At 44.7% G+C, this 22,510-nt stretch overlaps 1 protein-coding gene across 1 annotated transcript; it reads left to right on the top strand.

Annotated features, from left to right (window-relative positions):
• Positions 1–4,383: 4,383 nt before the first annotated feature.
• Positions 4,384–21,065, top strand: LOC311110327 (uncharacterized protein). The gene is made up of 6 exons (XM_084188871.1): positions 4,384–4,864; positions 9,180–9,310; positions 9,510–9,653; positions 18,037–18,148; positions 18,345–18,436; positions 19,796–21,065. The coding sequence occupies exons 1-6, from the start codon at positions 4,582–4,584 to the stop codon at positions 20,711–20,713; spliced, it is 1,680 nt and encodes a 559-aa protein (XP_084044997.1). The 5' UTR covers positions 4,384–4,581; the 3' UTR covers positions 20,714–21,065.
• Positions 21,066–22,510: the final 1,445 nt, after the last annotated feature.

The raw sequence follows: 22,510 nt of genomic DNA, 5'->3' as shown, positions 1-22,510 counted from the left end.
ATCTCACGATACATGGCCCCATTCATTCTTTCCTTTACACGGATCAGTCGTCCTGGTCCCTTTGCAGAAAAACAGCCCCAAAGCATGATGTTTCCACCCCCATGCTTCACAGTAGGTATGGTGTTCTTTTGATGCAACTCGGCATTCTTTGTCCTCCAAACACGACGAGTTGAGTTTTTACCAAAAAGTTCTATTTTGGTTTCATCTGACCATATGACATTCTCCCAATCCTCTTCTGGATCATCCAAATGCACTCTAGCAAACTTCAGACGGGCCTGGACATGTACTGGCTTAAGCAGGGGGACACGTCTGGCACTGCAGGATTTGAGTCCCTGGCGGCGTAGTGTGTTACTGATGGTAGGCTTTGTTACTTTGGTCCCAGCTCTCTGCAGGTCATTCACTAGGTCCCCCCGTGTGGTTCTGGGATTGTTGCTCACCGTTCTTGTGATCATTTTGACCCCACGGGGTGAGATCTTGCGTGGAGCCCCAGATCGAGGGAGATTATCTGTGGTCTTGTATGTCTTCCATTTCCTAATAATTGCTCCCACAGTTGATTTCTTCAAACCAAGCTGCTTACCTATTGCAGATTCCGTCTTCCCAGCCTGGTGCAGGTCTACAATTTTGTTTCTGGTGTCCTTTGACAGCTCTTTGGTCTTGGCCATAGTGGAGTTTGGAGTGTGACTGTTTGAGGTTGTGGACAGGTGTCTTTTATACTGATAACAAGTTCAAACAGGTGCCATTAATACAGGTAACGAGTGGAGGACATAGGAGCCTCTTAAAGAAGAAGTTACAGGTCTGTGAGAGCCAGAAATCTTGCTTGTTTGTAGGTGACCAAATACTTATTTTCCACCATAATTTGCAAATAAATTCATTAAAAATCCTACAATGTGATTTTCTGGATTTTTTTTCTTCTCAATTTGTCTGTCATAGTTGACGTGTACCTATGATGAAAATGACAGGCCTCTCTCATCTTTTTAAGTGGATCTTGCACAATTGGTGGCTGACTAAATACTTTTTTTCCCCACTGTACCTAATTCTTGAATCAACACATATGGAAGAAATCTATAAATAATAAACTCAATTGGCTCCATATTGTTAGGTACTTGAATGAAAGGGTTTGAGATGGGCTTGACTAGGGTTAACATTTTATAATATGTAATGTTTCTGTGTGTACAGCAAAGAGTTTCTTATATAACCCCTTTACACTTTTCTGTTCAATTTGTGTTTGCAGTCCATGAGGACCTGCTGATATCCGGTGTTGCTGGTGGGAGAGACTGGACCTCTGAAGCGGCTGGTCACAAACCCTTGCCCTTGGTCAGAATCAGTCACTCTTCCTTCCCGAGTCAGAACCAGGACCAAACCACGAGGGACAGTGCAGGGATGGAGCAGGGCCTGGGGCTAATAGAGATAGACCCTCCTCTTCCCATGATACAAACACCACAGTATCCACAGTATCCATGATCAGGATGGGCGTTCACCACAAGAGGTGCCTAGCCTATAACACAGCACACAATCCCAACAACACCCAAACAATGGCTAGAGGTCAAGGAGGGAGCTCAAAGACTAACCACCTGAGAGTGGTGGCTCCTGCTTCTACCTCCTCTGGTGTCATTGGGTCACAACGTGGGAGGCCGAGCGTGAGGACGGACGCCGACAAACAGTAAGTATGCCTGCCCCACGTGTGGAAAGTGCTTCGCTGAGATGAACTACACTACATGACCAAAAGTATGTGGACTCCTGCCTGTCGAACATCTCATTACAAAATCATGGGCATTAATATGGGGTTGGTCCCCCTTTGCTGCTATAACAGCCTCTACTCTTCTGGGAAGGCTTTCCACTGGATGTTGGAACATTGCTGCGGGGACTTCCATTCAGTCACAATAGCATTAGTGAAGTCGGGCACTAATGTTGGGCGATTAGGCCTTGCTCGTAGTCGGCGTTCCAATTCATCCCAAAGGTGTTGAATGGAATTGAGGTCAGGGCTCAGTGCAGGCCAGTCAAGTTCTTCCACACCAATCTCGACAAACCATTCCTGTATGGACCTCGCTTTGTGCACGGGGGCATTGTCATGCTGAAACAGGAAAGGGCCTTCCCCAAACTGTTACCACAAAGTTGGAAGCACAGAATCGTCTAGAATGTAATTGTATGCTGTAGCGTTAAGATTTCCCTTCACTGGAACTAAGGGGCCTAGCCCGAACCATGAAAAACAGCCCCGGACCATTATTCCTCCTCCACCAGACTTTACAGATAACACTATGTATTCGGGCAGGTAGCGTTCTCCTGGCATCCGCCAAACCCAGATTCGATTGTCGGACTGCCAGATGGTGAAGCGTGATTCATGTCTATGAATAGATAATAAACAGTGAGTAGCAGCAGCGTAAAAACAAAGGGGGGGTCAATGTAAATACTCTGGGTGGCCATTTGATTAATTATTCAGCAGTCTTATGGCTTGGGGGTAGAAGCTGTGAAGGAGCCTTATATAGTGTATATACTGAACAAAAATAGATACGCAACAATTTCAACGATTTTACTGAGTTACAGTTCATAAGGAAATCAGTCAATTGAAATAAATAAATTAGGCCCTAATCTATGGATTTCACATGACTGGGCATGGGCGCAGCCATGGGTGGGCCTGGGAGGGCATAGGCCCACCCACTTGGGAGCCAGGTCCAGCCAATCAGAAATAGTTTTTCCACACAAAAGGGCTTTATTACAGACAGAACTACTCCTCAATTTCATCAGCTGGCCGGGTGGCTGGTCTCAGACGATCCCGCAGGTGAAGAAGCCGGATGTGGATGTGGAGGTCCTGGGCTGGCGTGGTTACACATGGTCTGCGGTTGTGAGGCCGGTAGGACGTACTGCCATGTTCTCTAAAACGACGTTGGAGGCGGCTTATGGTAAAGAAATTACAATTCAATGATCTGGCAACAGCTCTGGTGGACATTCCTGCAGTCAGCATGCCAATTGCACGCTCCCTCAAAACTTGAGACATCTGTGGCATTGTGTTGTGTGACAAAACTGCACATTTTAGAGTGGCCTTTTATTTTCCCCAGCACAAGGTGCACCTGTGTAATGATCATGCTGTTTAATCAGCTTCTTGATAAGTCACACCTGTCAGGTGGATGGATTATCTTGGGAAAGGAGAAATGCTCACTAACAGGGATGTAAACAAATGTGTACACACAATTTGAGAGAAATAAGCTTTTTGTGTGTATGGACAATTTCTGGGATATTCTATTTCATCTCATGAAACATGGGACCAACATTTTAAATGTTGCGTTTATATTTTTGTTCAGTAATGCATATTTCTATGAAACTGATTGAGATCAATTAAATGATTGTCAAGGAGATGCAGTTTGGACGTTTCACCGGTATAACGTGACGAATTATCATACATGATTGAAAGTGATGGCCTATTTCGAAATGAGGTAGCCTATTCCTAACTTGGTGTTTAAAGGGATTTAAAAATATAAACTTTCGAGACAATATGGGTGTGTTCGTAAATTCAATCTGGTATGACAGAGTGCGCGCTGGGCGTTCGTAAATTCAGAGCGTTGTCAGATTGTGTGAGTGTCGTAAATTGAGGGTTTCGCTCTCGGAGCGTTCAGAGCGCACACTGGAGGAGTAGGGTTGATCCGACCGTTCTGACCTCAAAACGGCAATCATGCACCCAAGCTAACGTTTGCTAGCTACTTCTAGACACAAATGAGAGAACGCCTCACTCTGACCATTTTACTCGCCCTAGCAGAGCTGGTTAGGCTGTTTTCATTTGATCCTAATCGTAGGTGACTGTAACTATGCTGCTGGCAACAATTTAATTACGCTTTTTTGCCGACGTTTCCTGACACCGGCCATATTCAACGGGTATTGAGCGTTCATAATTTCATCCGTTTTTCTGCGCTCTGGCACACTCAGACGAGAGTGCTCTGAAATCGGAGTAGATAGCCAGAGTGAATTTACGAACGCACCCTATGTGTGGGAATAGGTAGACGTTGCAATTGGAGGATGCATTTTATGTATATTCTATAAGCTATTAAATTGGCTACATCTGTCGTGTCAAACATTGATTGAGGAAATTATGACGTCATTGGCATGATTTTGCGCTCCCTCACCTAAAAAAGATTGCACAACACCATTAGTTGTACCGTTAACGTTTTTTCAACTGACTATCGTATTTGTTGATTTAATCGGACTTTATTCATATAATGAGTAATCCAGGAATGTCACGAGTTAAGTGACGAGAAAACAGCAACTCTATAGATCGCAATGACACTCTAAGCAGTACAGTATTTCAAAGAACAGCGCGCATACCTTTTTAATTTAACCACACCAGTTGAGCTATGACGCCAACCAATAAGATCCTTTCTCTTTAGTGTAAACGGAAGTGACCAAAAACTATTTCCACGTTAGCGTTGTTATTTAGACGTTTATTGACACCATGGAACCAAAAATATCAGTCCTTTAACTGCATAGCGTCACTCACATACCCACTGTAGTTTTTAATTCGCGTTAGTGCCAGGACTTGGTTAATATATATTATCTAGGTAACGGTAACTAGGTAGCTGATCACGTTAGCTAACAATGGCTAACTGCAACGGTATGGTTCTTCACACTCAAATAGCCTCCATAATGGAGGTGCTAGCGAATGCAGCCGTGGCAGAGATCTGTAAACTCGTAGACGACGACTATGCTGTGTTTCGTTTGGAAATTTCTCAAAGCCAGAAAGAAAACGGGGCATTGCGGAGGAAGCTACAGGAACTGAAGGTGGCACGGGAGCGCGCAGATGTGACAATGCGAGAGCGCGCCCTCGCCAGTCACACCAGTAGTGTCAAGATCCTAGACCGGTACAGAAGAATGGCAAGAGGTATATTTTGCAGAAGGCTGTCGCCGTTCATAAAGTTAATTGCTTGTCGCCCTGTTCCCCCCTGCACATGTGTTCAGATGTTACCCAGAATTGGGTCTTGGTCAGTTTTTGGATGGTATGCAATAATTGAAATTCCCTGATTACTAGCTATCTGGTGCAAAGATTCAATATCATATTCTAAACAAATGCGCGCGACTTTTGGATGCGGAATAAAAGCAGGTCACCTTGCCAGAAGATACCGACCCTACCTTTACTGTTGTTTACATTTTACCTTTATCCACACTGCTCCATCAAGAAGATTGAAATACTGCTAGTTTTCCCGGAAAACTGCCATTTGTCCTCATGCTAGCTAGCAATAGCCACTGCCACTGCAAAGAAATATGTGGACACCCCTTCAAATTAGCGGATTCGGCTATTTCGGCCACATAAGCTCACAGAATGGGACCACCGAGTGCTGAAGCGAGTAGAAATCGTCTGTCCTCGGTTGCAACACTCCCTTCCGAGTTCCAAACTGCCTCTGGAAGCAACGTCAGCACAATAACTGTTCATCGGGAGCTTCATGAAATGGGTTTCCATGGCCGAGCAGCCGCACACAAGCATAAGATCACCATGCGCAATGCCAAGCGTCGGCTGGAGTGGTGTAAAGCTCGCCGACATTGGACTCTGGAGCAGTGGAAACACGTTCTCTGGAGTGATGAATCACGCTTCACCATCTGGCAGTCCGATGGACTAATCTGGGTATGGCAGATGCCAGGAAAACGCTACCTACCCGAATGCAGAGTGCCAACTGTAAAGTTTGGTGGTGGAGGAATAATGGTCTGGGGCTGTTTTTCATGGTTTGGGCTAGGCCCCTTAATTCCAGTGAAGGGAAATCTTAATGCTACAGCATACAATGACGTTCTAGACGATTCTGTGCTTCCGACTCTGTGGCAACAGTTTGGGGTAGGCCCTTTCCTGTTTCAGCATGACAATGCCCCCGTGCACAAAGCGAGGTCCATACAGAAATGGTTTGTCAATCGGTATGGAAGAACTTGACTGGCCTGCACAGAGCCCTGATCTCAACCCCATCGAACACCTTTGGGATGAATTGGAACGCCGACTGCGACCCAGGCCTACTCGCCCAACATCAGTGCCCGACCTCACTAATGCTCTTGTGGCTGAATGGAAGCAAGTCCCTGCAGCAATGTTCCAACATCTAGTGGAAAGCCTTCCCAGAAGAGTGGAGGCTGTTATAGCAGCAAAGGGGGGACCAACTCCATATGAATGGCAATGATTTTGGAATGAGAGATTTGGAGCAGCTGTCCACATACTTTTGGCCATGTAGTGTATCACAGCCATTTTGGAATGCTCGCTAGCATGAGGACGAAAATGGCAGTTTTCCAGGAAAACAAGCAGTATTTCAATCTTCTCGATGGAGCAGTGTGGATAAAGGTCAAATCTGGAGTACAGTGGCATAGCCCTATACGGTTGTAAATTCTTCAACCCATGTCTCGCGCCGGCTCCATGGTGTCTTAATGTAACCATGATTGGAGCCCCAAGAAAATATTCAATAGTCTCTACAAGCCAGAATGTTAAATAAAATGATATTTACCCTTACTTTACCGGTTATTCATGCTGTTGGTCCTTTTGGCGGTAGGAGCTGGAGATAGGGTATCCATAGGAAAGGGTTGTTTTTGCGGCGCTGGTAGGTTCTATCGTTTGTATTTTCAATCTTTTGACACGTATGTTGACCGAAGCACGTTTCCTCGCAATCAGCTGGAAGTGTTCGCCGTTCGGTTATGCTCGGCCATATTGTGCAAGTGTTTGTCAAGTGCGAATTGCATCAGTATTGAAAATTAATAAATTAAACAAACCGATATACAGACCAGCGTACTGAAGGTAGGGTTGATAACACTTCCCTGTGGATATTTTGTATCAGTTTACCTCCGACATGGTGACAAAATCAGCGGACAACAGGTAAAGTAAGTTGAAATGAAGTTTGTTCAACATTCTGACTTGTAATGGGACTGTTAGGGAATGCTGAGCCTACATGTTAGAGACGAGTGTGTAAATATTTCACTCTCAGATTCTAAAAGAGGCTATTGGAACCAGAGCCATATATTTTTGGGTTGTCCATCCGACGAACCATCAAACAGGCAAAGCGTCAATACAGGACTAAGATCGAATCGTACTACACCGGCTTCGACACTCGTCGGATATGGCAGGGCTTGCAAACTATTACAGACTACAAAGGGAAGCACAGCCGCGAGCTGCCCAGTGACACGAGCCTACCAGACGAGCTAAATTACTTCTATGTTTGCTTCGAGGCAAGTGACACTGAAACATGCATGAGAGCATCAGCTGTTCCGGACGACTGTGTGATCACGCTCTCCGTAGCCGATATGAGTAAGACCTTTAAACAGGTCAACATTCACAAGGCCACAGGGCCAGACGGATTACCAGGACGTGTACTCCGAGCATGCGCTGACCAACTGGCAAGTGTCTTCACTGACAACCTCTCCCTGACTGAGTCTGTAATACCAACATGTTTCAAGCAGACCACCATAGTCCCTGTGCCCAAGAACACTAAGGTAACCTGCCTAAATGACTACCGACCCGTAGCACTAACGTCTGTAGCCATGAAGTGCTTTGAAAGGCTGGTCATGGCTCACATCAACACCATTATCCCAGAAACCCTAGACCCACTCTAATTTGCATAACGCCCCAACAGATCCACAGATGATGCAATCTCTATTGCACTCCACACTGCCCTTTCCCACCTGGACAAAAGGAACACCTATGTGAGAATGCTATTCATTGACTACAGCTCAGCATTCAACACCATAGTGCTCTCAAAGCTCATCACTAAGCTAAGGACCCTGGGACTAAACACCTCCCTCTGCAACTGGATCCTGGACTTCCTGACGGGCCGCCCCCAGGTGGTAAGGGTAGGTAACAACATATCCGCCACACTGATCCTCAACACGGGGGCCCCTCAGGGGTGCGTGCTCAGTCCCCTCCTGTACTCCCTGTTCACTCGTGACTGCATGGCCAGGCACGACTCCAACACCATCATTAAGTTTGCCGATGACACAACAGTGGTAGGCCTGATCACCGACAATGACAAGACAGCCTATAGGGAGGAGGTCAGAGACACAGACTGATCTGTCTAGAGGGGACTGGAACCGGTACAGTAGTAGTGTATACCCTCTCCCTCAACATGATCAAGACAAAGATGATTGTGGACTACAGGAAAAGAAGAGGACCGCGCACACCCCCATTCTCATCGACAGGGCTGTAGTGGAGAAGGTTGAGAGCTTCAAGTTCCTTGGTGTCCACATCACCAACAAACTAACACGGTCCAAGCACACCAAGACAGTCGTGAAGAGGGCACGACAAAACCTATTCCCCCTAAGGAGACTGAAAAGATTTGGCATGGGTCCTCAGATCCTCAGAAGGTTCTACAGCTGCACCATCGAGAGCATCCTGACTGGTTGCATCACTGCCTGGTATGGCAACTGCTCTGCCTCCGACGGCAAGGCACTACAGAGGGTAGTGCGTATGGCCCAGTACATCACTGGGGCCAAGCTTTATACCAGGTCCTGGATGGCAGGACGCTTGGCCCCAGTGATGTAATGGCCATACGCACTACCCTCTGTAGTGCCTTGCGGTCGGAGGCCGAGCAGTTGCCATACCAGGCAGTGATGCAACCAGTCAAGATGCTCTCGATGGTGCAGCTGTAGAAACCACTGTCAAAGACTCCAGCCACCCTAGTCATAGACTGTTCTCTCTGCTAACGCACGGCAAGCGGTACCGGAGTGCCAAGTCTAGGTCCAAGAGCTTCCACCCCCAAGCCATAAGACTCCTGAACATCTAATCAAATGGCTACCCAGACTATTTGCATTGCCCCCCCTCAACTAACCGGTGCCCCCGCACATTGACTCTGTACCGGTACCCCCTGTATATAACCTCGCTATTGTTATTTTTACTGCTGCTCTTTAATTATTTGTTACTTTTATTTCGTATTATTTATTTATATACTTTTTTATTTTTTTATTTTTTAGTATTCTTTCTTAACTGCATTGTAAGTAAGCATTTCACTGTAAGATCTACACCTGTTGTATTCGGCGCATGTGACTTAAAATGTGATTTGATATGCTTACAATGTTATGTTAAGCAGGACTTTCATACAAACCTTAAAATGAGAACTCCCCCGTGTTCTGCAACCAAATCGCCCTCATGCGGCAGTGTTTGCAAACACAGAAAAGGGTCTATACCGTTGAGCAGACAGTAGCCAACATAACAACCTATTTTTTCCCCCCAATCACTTTCTCAGGTGAAGGACATCTCACTGTAGGCCACAGGAGCTTTGTGAAGCCAGTGAAGCACAATTCATGGAGAGATGACCAACCAATTACTGTTGATGAGGGGAGTGGAACCTCAACCCAGCACGTTATCATGATAGAGGTTAGTGTAATAGTGTTGCATAAAAATTACAGTTACTTTGTAAATCTAATGTGGCCCGTTTATTTCAGAAAGGCTCCCCTCAGCTATTCACTTGCTTACATGTACATCTGCCATAGGGGAGCTTGTGAAACTTCCCTGCGACATTGTTATCCAATTCTACTCATGTACCTGTAATAACCTCCTCTCTTCTTTGTGTCAGTCTGCAGATGCAGAGGCTGCAGGTCCTGGGGTCAAGCAGGAGATGTCTGAAGGAGAGGAGGAACCACGGCACAGCAGAGACATCCAGACTGGAGACCCTACCACCGCCCCAGCGCCGCCCAGGACCCGAAGCAGCATCACTGAGGTCAGTGGAACGCCGAACTCCGTCCTCAAGTCAGAGACAGACACCAAGACTTTAACAGAAAGGCTCTTACCCACAGGATCTGACCACAGAGCAGACCCAGAGAGACTGGGATTGGGGACACTGGGCTGTCCTCCTGCTCCCGGTTCAGAGTTCTTACCCGTATTTCACCAGAGCCAGAGGACGGTTCATTCCCGTGGGGATGGTGACGCGTTAGACACTGGCGGTTTACCGTCTTGTTCTTACGCTACAGAGATGGACCCTGGCAACATGCCCTTGGGTTTAGAGACACAGACTGATCTGTCTAGAGGGGACTGGAACCAGTACAGTAGTAGTGTATACTCTGAAGGGTGCTTAGATAAGAAAGGGGAGGTTATAGTCGTAGATGAGGTGACTGTGAAAGTGGAGGGCGATGCTTCTCCCACATGGAATGCAGATAGTCACCTAGGAGACGGACACTCACAGGGCACAGATTTCTTAGATTACAGGGAAAGCTTAGAGACAAATCCAAATGTCATGACCCACTCTCCTATACACGCGTTCAGGGATCGTGACCCAGTGTCCACATCGGTGGGGCCTTCCGATTCACACGGCCGCATACCTTTCGATCAGGTATTGGCCCCAAACGACAGGGCTAGAGCCCAGGCTCAGGGAGGGGGAGCCACGTCAGGCAATAATAAAGAGAAACGGTTCCTCTGCATGTTCTGTAACAAAGGCTTCAGCTGCCTCCAGAAGGTGGAGATCCACCAGAAGGTCCACACAGGGGTGAAACCCTTCAGCTGTACCCAGTGTAACATGCGCTTCGCCCAGGCTCGTGACCTGAAGAGGCACCAGAGAGTCCACACAGGTGAGAAACCCTACAGCTGCCCCCAGTGTAAGAAGAGGTTCTCCCGCCAGGACCATCTGAAGATGCACCTGAAAGTCCATACGGGAGAAAGGCCATTTGCCTGTACGCACTGTGGGAAGAGATTCTCAGAGAGGAGCTACCTCAGGATACACCAGCAAAAAAAACATTCCACTCTATAACATAAAAGTAACCATTCCACTCGACAGCTTAGTTCAAACCCTGCATTAAAGAGAAATATTAATTTTCATTGTTGTCAGCAGAATAGATCCATAGATGCGTTTGGAATAATGAGAATATATCAGTGTTGAATATTCCTGGGTAGAATATTGCATCCAGACATTGAGTGATATGTAAGCCTACAAAGTATGTTATATATTGTGTTTGTACTGTGTAGGCTATATGATGTTCACAAATGTCTATTTCATTACTTCCATTCAACTATTTTATTCGAGAAAATGAATGCAATTCATCAAGTTCATGCAGATTGTTAGTTGAGACGTATGTGTGGTTTTCATATGGTGTATTTAACGCTTGTTTATGTTTAATAAACACAAAATGGGACCTTTCATTCGAAGACTTTCATTGAGACTCTCTTTAATATACATCACATCTGATCTCACCCTATTCTGAAATTTCCATCCCCAACTATAACATTTTCCGTCTAGATAGAACTGCCAAAGGGGGTGGAGTTGCAATCTACTGTAGAGATAGCCTGCAGAGCTCTATCATACTATCCAGGTCTGTGCCCAAGCAGTTTGAGCTTCTACTTCTAAAAATCCACCTTTCCAGAAATAAGTCTCTCACTGTTGCCGCTTGCTACAGACCCCCCTCAGCCCCCAGCTGTGCCCTGGATACCATATGTGAATTGATTGCCCCCCATTTATCCTCAGAGTTCGTACTGCTTGGTGACCTAAATTGGGATATGCTTAACACCCCGGCCATCCTACAATCCAAACTAGATGCCCTCAATCTCACACAAATTATCAACGAACCTACCAGGTACAACCCTAAATCCGTAAACATGGGTACCCTCATAGATATCATCCTGACTAACTTACCCTCTAAATACACCTCCGCTGTCTTCAACCAGGATCTCAGCGATCACTGCCTTATTGCCTGCGTCCGTAACGGGTCCGCGGTCAAACGACCACCCCTCATCACTGTCAAACGCTCCCTAAAACACTTTAGCGAGCAGGCCTTCCTAATTGACCTGGCCCAGGTATCCTGGATGGATATAGATCTCATTCCGTCAGTAGAGGATGCCTGGTTGTTCTTTAAAAGTAATTTCCTCTCAATCTTAAATAAACATGCCCCATTCAAAAAATACAGAACTAAGAACAGATATAGCCCCTGGTTCTCCTCAGACTTGACTGCCCTTGACCAGCACAAAAACATCCTGTGGCGTACTGCATTAGCATCAAATAGCCCCCGCGATATGCAACTTTTCAGGGAAGTTAGGAACCAATATACACAAGCAGTCAGGAAAGCAAAGGCTAACTTTTTCAAACAGAAATTTGCATCCTGTAGCACTAACTCCAAAAAGTTTTGGGACACTGTAAAGTCCATGGAGAATAAGAGCACTTCCTCCCAGCTGCCCACTGCACTGAGGCTAGGAAACACTATCACCACCGATAAATCTACAATAATCGAGAATTTCAACAAGCATTTTGCTACGGCTGGCTATGCTTTCCACCTGACTACCCCGGCCACCAACTCTGCACCCTCCGCTGCAACTTGCCCATGCCCCCCCCCCCCCCCCCCCGCTTCTCCTTCACACAAATTCAGATAGCTGATGTTCTGAAAGAGCTGCAAAATCTGGACCCCTACAAATCAGCTGGGCTAGACAATCTGGACCCTTTCTTTCTAAAACTAGCCGCAGAAATTGTCGCAACCCCTATTACTAGCCTGTTCAACCTCTCTTTCGTAACGTCTGAGATCCCCAGAGATTGGAAAGCTGCCGCGGTCATCCCCCTCTTCAAAGGGGGTGACACTCTAGATCCAAACTGTTACAGACCTATATCCATCCTGCCCTGCCTTTCGAAAGTATTTGAAAGCCAAGTTAACAAACAGATCACCAACCATTTCGAATCCCACCGTACCTTCTCCGCTATGCAATCCGGTTTCCGAGCTGGTCATGGGTGCACTTCAGCCACGCTCAAGGTCCTAAACGATATTATAACCGCGATCGATAATAGACAGTACTGTGCAGCCGTCTTCATCGACCTGGCCAAGGCTTTCGACTCTGTCAACCACCGCATTCTTATTGGCAGACTAAATAGCCTTGGTTTCTCAAATGACTGCCTCGCCTGGTTCACCAACTACTTCTCAGATAGAGTTCAATGTGTGAAATCGGAGGGCCTGTTGTCTGGACCTATGGCAGTCTCTATGGGGGTGCCACAGGGTTCAATTCTTGGGCCGACTCTTTTCTCCGTGTATATCAATGATGTCGCTCTTGCTGCTGGTGACTCTCAGATCCACCTCTACGCAGACGACACCATTTTGTATACATCTGGCCCTTCATTGGACACTGTGTTAACAAACCTCCAAACGAGCTTCAATGCCATACAACACTCCTTCAGTAGCCTCCAACTGCTCTTAAACACTAGTAAAACTAAATGCATGCTCTTCAATCGAATGCTGCTGGCACCCGCCCACCCGACTAGAATCACCACTCTCGACGGGTCTGACCTAGAGTATGTGGACAACTACAAATACCTAGGTGTCTGGTTAGACTGTAAACTCTCCTTCCAGACTCACATTAAGAATCTCCAATCCAAAGTTAAATCTAGAATCGGCTTCCTATTTCGCAACAAAGCCTCCTTCACTCATGCTGCCAAACATGCCCTCGTAAAACTGACTATCCTACCGATCCTTGACTTCGGCGATGTCATTTACAAAATAGCCTCCAACACTCTACTCAGCAAATTGGATGTAGTCTATCACAGTGCCATCCGTTTTGTCTCCAAAGCCCCATACACTACTCACCACTGTGACCTGTACGCTCTTGTTGGCTGGTCCTCACTACATGTTCGTCGTCAAACCCACTGGCTCCAGGCCATCTATAAATCACTGCTAGGCAAATCCCCGCCTTATCTTAGCTCATTGGTCACCATAGCAGCACCCACCCGTAGTCTGCGCTCCAGCAGGTATATCTCACTGGTCATTTCCAAAGCCAACACCTCGTTTGGCCGCCATTCCTTCCAGTTCTCTGCTGCCAATGACTGGAACGAATTGCAAAAATCTCTGAAGCTGGAGACTCTTATCTCCCTCACTAACTTTAAGCATCAGTTGTCAGAGCACCTTACCGATCACAGCCCATCTGAAATTAGCCCACCCAACTACCTCATCCCTATATTGTTATTTATTTTGCTCTTTTGCACCCCAGTATCTCTATTTGCACATAATCTCTTGCACATCTAGCATTCCAGTGTTAATACTAATTGTAATTATTTTGCACTATAGCCTATTTATTGCCTTACCTCCATAACTTGCTACATTTGCACACACTGTATATATATTTTCTGTTGTATTTTATGACCTTATGTTTTTTTTTACCCCATATGTAACTCTGTGTTGTTGTTTTTATCGCACTGCTTTGCTTTATCTTGGCCAGGTCGCAGTTGTAAATGAGAACTTGTTCTCAACTGGCTTACCTGGTTAAATAAAGGTGAAATAACAAAACAAAAAAATACACACGACAGCGCTTTATAACCAATATACACTTACTAAATATACCTACACATACCCACACACTAACAAACACCTACTGTACACGTCAATAGTTTAGTCGGGTTTGTCTGACTTTTGACAGCAGACTTATTTTTACCCACATCATATTTATGTCCCATAATGGGTTTAAAAAGAATGAAATCATTCTGTAACTACAGTGTAGGACTCAAACTTAGTGGGGAACATAAGCAACAATTTAAATTGAATTAGTTTCTGCGGCTGAAAATGCATATCAGCCAATTAAAATGTTTGATTTGCAGGACACAAAACGCTAAATTGTAGCTGGTCTCATCAGATTATATCCTGGAACAAGTTCTGCATCAGCCAATTAAAATCGTTGACGTAGTTGGACGTGTTCCAACACTTGTTCATGATAGTGTCCTTAACATACCTCAGTCCAACCACATGTTCTGATCATCAAAGCAACTATCACGTGTATTTGACTGACTGGTGAAATTGCTCTCTCTTTAAATTACCTAGTCTGCGTAATTGACGCAGATTGTTGCAAGGCTTCGAATCTCAAATGAGTCCCCCCCCCCCCTTTTTTTATGTAGATTTACATGTAGTGTGTTGAAAAGGGACGTAGCCTACAGCCAACAGCTTGAAAATAAAGATTAATAATGTATTTAATAAGGAGCTACCTCTTTTAAGCCTTGCACACAAACACACTGCTATTTGTGCGTCTAACTTTCTTAGTCATCATTATTCATGATTCATTCAGGATTATCCGTAATCATGGTAGCATCCACATTAATGTAGAAGTGTTTAGAAACATATTCTATTCTTATTTACAATAAAAGTTACTCAAATGACACAATACATTATTTAACATTCATTTCTATTGGCCACAAAATAATCTGAAACACAACCAAAATAAACAGCAACACATCCAACACGTTTGTAGTGTCACAAGCTTGATGTAATCATTGCGTGCTAGGAATATGGGACCAAATACTCAACTTTTGAATACTTTAATACACATAAATTAATTTGTCCCAATACTTTTGGTCCCCTAAAATGAGGGGACTATGTACAAAAGGTGCTGTAATTTCTAAACGGTTCACCCGATATGGATGACAATAACCTTAAATAAAATCTGACAGTCTTCACTTTAACCTCAGTCATGTGGTCAGGTGCCACAAAGGGAGACAATTCGGAAAATTACAATTGGCTCAGAACAGGGCAGCACGGCTGGCCATTAAATGTATACGGAGAGCAAACATTAATAATATGCATGTCAATCTCTCACTTCATCACTACTTGTTTTTGTAAGAAGTGTTGACATGCTGAATGCACCGAGGTGTCTGTTTAAACTACTAGCACACAGCTCAGGCACCCATGCATACCCCACAAGACATGCTACCAAAGGTCTCTTCACAGTCCCCAAGTCCAGAACAGACTATGGGAGGCGCACAGTACTACATAGAGCCATGGCTACATGGTACTATATTCCACATCAGGTAACTGATGCAAGCAGTAGAATCAGATTTTTTTTAAACAGATAAAAATACACCTTATGGAACAGCGGGGACTGTGAAGAGACACACATACATGGATGTTGTATTGTAAATATGTGATAGTGGAGTAGTGGCCTGAGGGAACACACTAAATGTACTGGGTAAAGTGTTATGAAATGTAATGTAATATTAAAAATGGTATATATCTGCCTTAATGTTGCTGGACTCCAGGAAGAGTAGCTGCTGCCTTGGCAAGAACTAATGGAGATCCATAATAAATAAAAATAGTCATTGTATAATTTCAAATCCATAGTGCTGGAGTACAGAGTCAAAACAACAAAAAATGTGTCACTGTCCAAATACTTTTGGAGCTCACTGTACTTCAGGGAAGAGTCTGATGCCATCCCAGCTCCCCCGTCCCTCTACTCTCACCAATAACCACCATTGGAACTTACCTATAATGGCAAACAAGGCATAATAATGAATTGACCTCCTCTTCTAATTTTTCCAGAACTCTTTTTCATTTTACAGCAGGTTTGCAAGTCACAAAAATAAAAATTACATTGTAGTATAGATAAATCCTAAATCCCTCTTTTCCAAGCCAAGCTTGTCACAACCTCCTGTCTTTTTCCACCCTCCCTACTTCTCAGACACATTTACATACATCGACTTACTCATCCATTCTCCTTCATTCACATATACTCTATGCATCCACACACCCATTCTCTCCCTCCCACACATTATTTCACCCTTCTTCACACTCCCATTCATATGAACAGACACACACACATCCATCCATAGAACAGTTGGTTCCACTTCATGTGAAGGCTTCATTAAGCATTCAAATAGGCTTCATAAGCACTGCATAAATGGGCCACAAATCATCTTTTAACCGTATTTCATGCAGTATAAATGTCACACAGTTATGCCACATTATTAATATTTATAGAGCATGATATACGGTTATAAATGATTTGTGAAGCATCTATGTAGTGTTATGACGCCTATATGAAGGCTTTAAGCCTTCATAAGATGCACTTTTAAAAAAGCGGGACCAAATTGTTATTGACATACATGCTATATTTCCTATTTTGTAGCCCAATGGCTACTTCTATCGTTACTTCCTAGAGAAGAACAGTTACTTGGGGAAAGTAGATTATAGTTTGTATTGGGGGGAGGGGGAAAGAATATTATCTCAATTTACGATAAGCTGATCATAGGCATCACTGTATGTAGCCTAGTGCGCTCTGTTTTTTCCTACTTCGTTCTCTTCTCAGAACAGGGGGCTCTCCTTCTTCAACTGGAAAGGTTTATTGTAGCTTGATTAGGGTTCATCGGCACTTGTGAATTCCATTCTTTGCATTCCCTTCCATACCCACAGCACTGCCGGGAAGCGTAGTTGAGATTTGATTCCTTTTTTCTCCAGTGACTGTCTGATCGGAATGTATTCCTTGCGTTTTCTCAGCCTAGCAGACAGGTCCTAGACGAATCGAATGGACTGGCTGTGGATTTTGATCTCCTTTCCCCCCTGTGCTTTCAGAATGTTGACTTTGGTCTGATAGTAGCGTTCTTCCTTTTTCCTCGTCTTCTGGTAAGAACAACATTCTCATGTTTTGTCTCATTCTGTTTTTTTGCTGGTCCAATTCATCTTCTAAAGTTTGCAACTTTGTTTCCAGCAGGCTCATTTTTTGTCTTGTTCTTTCATGCGCACGCCTTGTATGTGCATGTCTGACACAATAGACTTTATTTTCGAACAAATCTACTTTTTTAACAACAGTTTTCTTTGGTGTGCGTTGAGAGCATTTTAGCTATGTTTTCCTGGATATGCTTTAGCTGTTCATTACTCTCGTTTGCGTCTCCTAGTTGCTCATCTTTTCCTCTGGGGGAAGGAATGGCTTGTTGGATTCATGTCGCCGCGCCGCTTTACCAACTGATTGGTTTACTGTTGTACATAACTGATCGCTCACTCTTTCCCAGTCGCTTGGGGATATATTGATCTATTTGATTTTAGAGGCTTAGTTAAAACTTTGTTGCCTGGCTTCTACATAGAACCACAGTTCTGCGTCCTATCGGTACGTGCATGTGCCTCAATTACCTCGTATCGAGAGTTTGAGTTCTAACATGTAAACTAAGAACCTCATTTATATTTTTCCCATAAAAGCACACGGATGTGTGTGAAACAGACAAACAAAAATGTGGAATTTTGTCATATATGCAAAAACGTGAGAACTACAGTCTGAATGGTATTAGGTCAGGGGCAAATCCCTCATTGGCCAATCAGAACATGCTCCATAACAGGGTGCTCATATCAGATTTCTTGATCCAACATCCTCTCACTCTGCATCTCTTACAGTCAGTAGACATGGAGGATGGGAAGCCTGATCTGCTGCTGGTCAAAGAGGAGACAATAGAAGACGGACCAGAGAGCATTGACCTTCTGAGTGAACTAAAGATGGGGGAGCAAGGTAAGGGAGAAATACATATAGCCTACATACAGTAATAGATCTTCAATTTCATAAAATGAAATCAATACAACTTATGTTTGCATACAAAAACACACATTATAATGTATGAACTTAACCAGGTAATTGATGAAAAAAACTCCATATGTAGAGTTCCCTGCCATGTTTTTAAAGTCTATTTTGTAACCTCTTCCTGCAGGTGGTTGGCTGGAGGCTAACAGAGGAGACTGGGCGGCCATCTTGGATTCCCAGACCGGTGCAGCAAAGAGCCCAGAGGAAAACATAGTGGAGGTCAGTGGATGGGACAGCATCCTCAACTCTGGGCTGGGGAACAACACTGTTAACCACAACCAGAAACAGACAGTCGAACACATGACAACAGACTGGCTGAGACCAGGGCGATGCATAGATTTGGTCTGCGGGGTCGGGGAGGTGTCGGTATGTAGCAGAAGAGAACAGACACAGACTCCGCTAGCAATGCTCCATCCTGCTCCTATAGTTGTTTTTCAGAGAGACTGATTGCACCTCAGGTTGACCCCCTAACAGGTGATGCCTTCAGCCTGCCTTCTATAGGATCTATCAACGGGAACATGGACCCTGTGACAACACTGACACTCCCTGTCTTCGTCCTCCACACACTCTCCTAATGTTAAACCAGACCTCAGACAATGCCAGTGCCTCAACACTAAATGGCTACACAAGCCCGTTGACAAACGACAGTAGTAGTAGTAACGCTATCAGTAGATCCGGTGGCAAAGAGAAGCACTTCCAGTGTTTGTTCTGTGGGTAAGCCTTCAGTTTCCCCAAACAGGTGGAGATCCACCAGATGATGCACATGAGGGAGAAACCATTCGGCTGCCATCTGTGCCAGACCAGGTTCTCCCACTCGTTCAACCTGAAGAGGCACCATAGGGTCCACACAGGGGAGAAATCATACTGCTACCACAAGTGTGAGAAGAGGTTCTCCCACCAGCACCAGCTGAAGGTCCAAATGGGAGAGAGGCCGTTCGCCTGTACGCACTGCGGGAAGAGGTTCTCAGAGGAGCTACCTCAGGATACACCAGCAGAAAATGCACATGGCCTATGTATAGTTGGTGATGATGGTTGGTGTGATGGTGTCTGTAAAAATGCTTCACTGATGAAGAGTGACAACTATGTCCCTTTAGGTTGATACAGGTGTTTTATAGTGAGATAAGGATAGTCAGTGCCTTAATTGACAGGAAGTAGTAAATCTGTGTGTAATGTTGAACCTTTTCCAAAGTATTCCAAAATTCATTTAATAATCAAATCGAGGGTACCAGATTTACAGAAAAGGTAAAGTGTTACCATAGTGAGAAAGGTTATTCTACTCGTCACATATCGTTTTGTGCAATAAAAGTACTGTACTTCACGTTAAATTAAATACAATATTGAATCTGTGCTGACTGACTTATTATTTTTTTTATCATTGCAGGGACTGAGTTTCAACACATATGTACATGTCTTTAAATAATAAACTATAATGGCTCCATATTGTTAGGTACTTGAATTACAGTGTTAGAGATGGGCTTGACTGTGGTTAACATTTTATATCTTGTCATGTTTCTGTGTGTACAGCAAAGAGTTTATAATATAAACCTTTATGTTTTTCTGTACAATATTTGTTTGCAGTCTGCAGTCCATGAAGACCTGCTGATATCTAGTGTTACTGGTGGGAGAGAGTGGACCTCTGAAGCGGCTGGTTACAAACCCTGGCCCCGGATCAGGCCCCTGGATCAGGAGCCATCACTCTTCCTTCCCGAGTCGGAACCAGGACCCAACCGCGAGGGACAGAGACTCCACCACATAGAACACAATCAGTGTACAGGTGGACTGAATCAGAGTGACAGAGGCTCCAGTCAGGGATCCAGTCTGCAGCCCAGACCCTTCTCTTCACAGACTCAGTGCAGGGATGAAGCAGGGCCTGGGGCTGATAGAGATAGACCCTCCTGTTCCTATGATACAAACACCACAGTATCCATGATGAACAGAGCAGGTTACACTGGGCTTCAACCTTCACAGAGAGTGGTGGGAGACTCCCCTGATGGGAATCTAACAGGAAGTCTGTCTTCTCCTTCAGGATCTAATCTAATGCCTAGTGAATGGGTTCATAGAAAGCCTGGACCTGGGTCTAGCCTTCCTCAGTTACCTCATGGTTACCCCACGAATATAGACAGGGTCAGGATGGGTGTTCAACACGAGAGGTACCTAGCCTATAACACAGCACACAATCCCAACAACACCCAAACAATGGCTAGAGGTCAAGGAGGGAGCTCAAAGACTAACCACCTGAGAGTGGTGGCTCCTGCTTCTACGTCCTCTGGTGTTATTGGGTCAGAACATGGGAGGCCGAGCATTAGGATGGATGCAGACAAGCCGTACGCCTGCCCCACATGTGGGAAGCGTTTCGCTAAGGCTAAATATGTGAAGCAGCACCAGACCATTCACACCAAGGAGAGGCCCTTTAAGTGCAAACTATGTTACAAGAGCTTCTCCTTCCTGAGTATCCTTATCAGACATAGGAGTGTCCACAATGGGAAGAAATCGTAGCAGTGTGGCTTGAGTTTTACGCAGGGGATATCTGGGAACCATTCTTTAGCTGACATATTGTAGTTATCATGTGAAGTGTCTTTGGGTAAGACGTTTTTTGGATGACTAAATTGAGCATCTGTGCACGCTCACATTCTCACGATACAGACTTATTGTTTGGTGTGCTGGCATAGCCAAAACACTGTCATTGAAGTGTAACTATATTCACCCTCTGAATTTGGTTTTGCCTATGTTCTGTTCATAACAAATATAATGTCCCTCTTTTTGATAACACCTTTATAACACCCCCCACCCAACACTATTTGGCATAATCAGGTGGTACCTGTTCCTTTATGTACAAAAAATTAGGTGATCAAATCTGTTAATGCGGAATCATGTAGTCCTTTTGATATGTTCTTTTTATTTGCTTGTTTATCATTTAGAATAAACATTTGTCTTAGTTTCCTTGGCTTCCTTTGAACCTATAGGCCAAAATATTTCACCGGATGTATAAATGTGAAGCATCTGTTTGGCGTTTCCACTCACTACCAAATATGGTGATGAGAGGAAGCCCAGTGGCCAGCAGTGGGAGAAGATGGAGCGAGATGGATTTTGGCCAACATTCTGTTAATTTTTTAATCAATGAAACATTTGATCTCAATACAGTTTTCTGCTTTCAAAAACTATAATCTGTTACGAAGTTTGGCAGACTTTACCCTTTGCCAAAGTAAAAAAAAAAAAGCGTTCTTTGGAAGGAGTACACGGGCGATTTGAGTTATTGTGTGTGTGTTTTTAGAGTGCGTGTGTTAGTGTGTGTGCGCATCTCTTCACAGTCCGCGTTGTGCCGTGAGGTGTTTTGTCTTCTTTTAAAATCTGATTTTACAGCTTTCCTGGCATGAATTCTACAAGGTATGGCGTGTGCCAGGAAAAAACACTGCTGCCACCAGCCTGTACTGTTGACACCAGGCAGGATGGGGCCATGGTCTCATGCTGCTTACGCCAAATCCTGACTCTACCATCAGCATGACGAAACAGGAACCGGGATTCTGCTGCAATAGCCCATCCGTGACAAGGACCGACGAGTTGTGTGTTCCGAGATGCCGTTCTGCACACCACTGCTGTACTGTGCCAGTATTTGCCTGTTTGTGGCCCACCTGTTAGCTTGCACGATTCTTGCAATTCTCCTTCGACCTCTCTCATCAACGAGCTATTTTCGCCTACAGGACTGCCGCTGACTCGATGTGTTTTGTTTGTCGCACTATTCTCGGTAAACCCTAGACACTGTCGTGCATGAAAAGCCCAAGAAGCTGGCCGTTTCTGAGATATTGGAAGCGGCACACCTGGCACCGATGATCATTCCATGCTCAGTCGCTTAGGTCACTCGTTTTGCCCATACGAACAGTAACTGAATGCCTCTATGCCTGTCTGCCTGCTTTATATAGCAAGCCACGGCCACATGGCTCACTGTCTGTAGGAGCGAACCATTTTCGTGAACGGTGTGGGGTACCTAATAAACTAGGACTAGCTTATTGCTTGCCACCCATTCTAAAACTGACTGCAGCTCTTTAAGTGTAGCAGTGATTTCACTTGCTGTGATAGGTGACATATAATAATGTTGAATCATCAGCATACATAGACACAGGCTTTAGTGGCAGGTCATTTGTAAAAAAAAATTAAAAAAATTAAGGGGCCAAGACAGCTACCTTGACGTATGCCAAGCTCTACCTGGTTTAAGTTAGAGGCTTTCATTGTCTGTGTTCCGTTAGATAGGTAACTCTCGATCCACAATATTGCAGAGGATGTAAAGCCCATAACACA

This window comes from Coregonus lavaretus (assembly GCF_964263955.1).
Source record: "Coregonus lavaretus genome assembly, contig: SUPER_35_unloc_3, whole genome shotgun sequence".
Lineage (NCBI taxonomy): Eukaryota > Metazoa > Chordata > Actinopteri > Salmoniformes > Salmonidae > Coregonus > Coregonus lavaretus.
The sequence above is the reverse complement of the archived record's forward strand: the minus strand, read 5'-3'. Positions and strand labels throughout refer to the sequence as shown.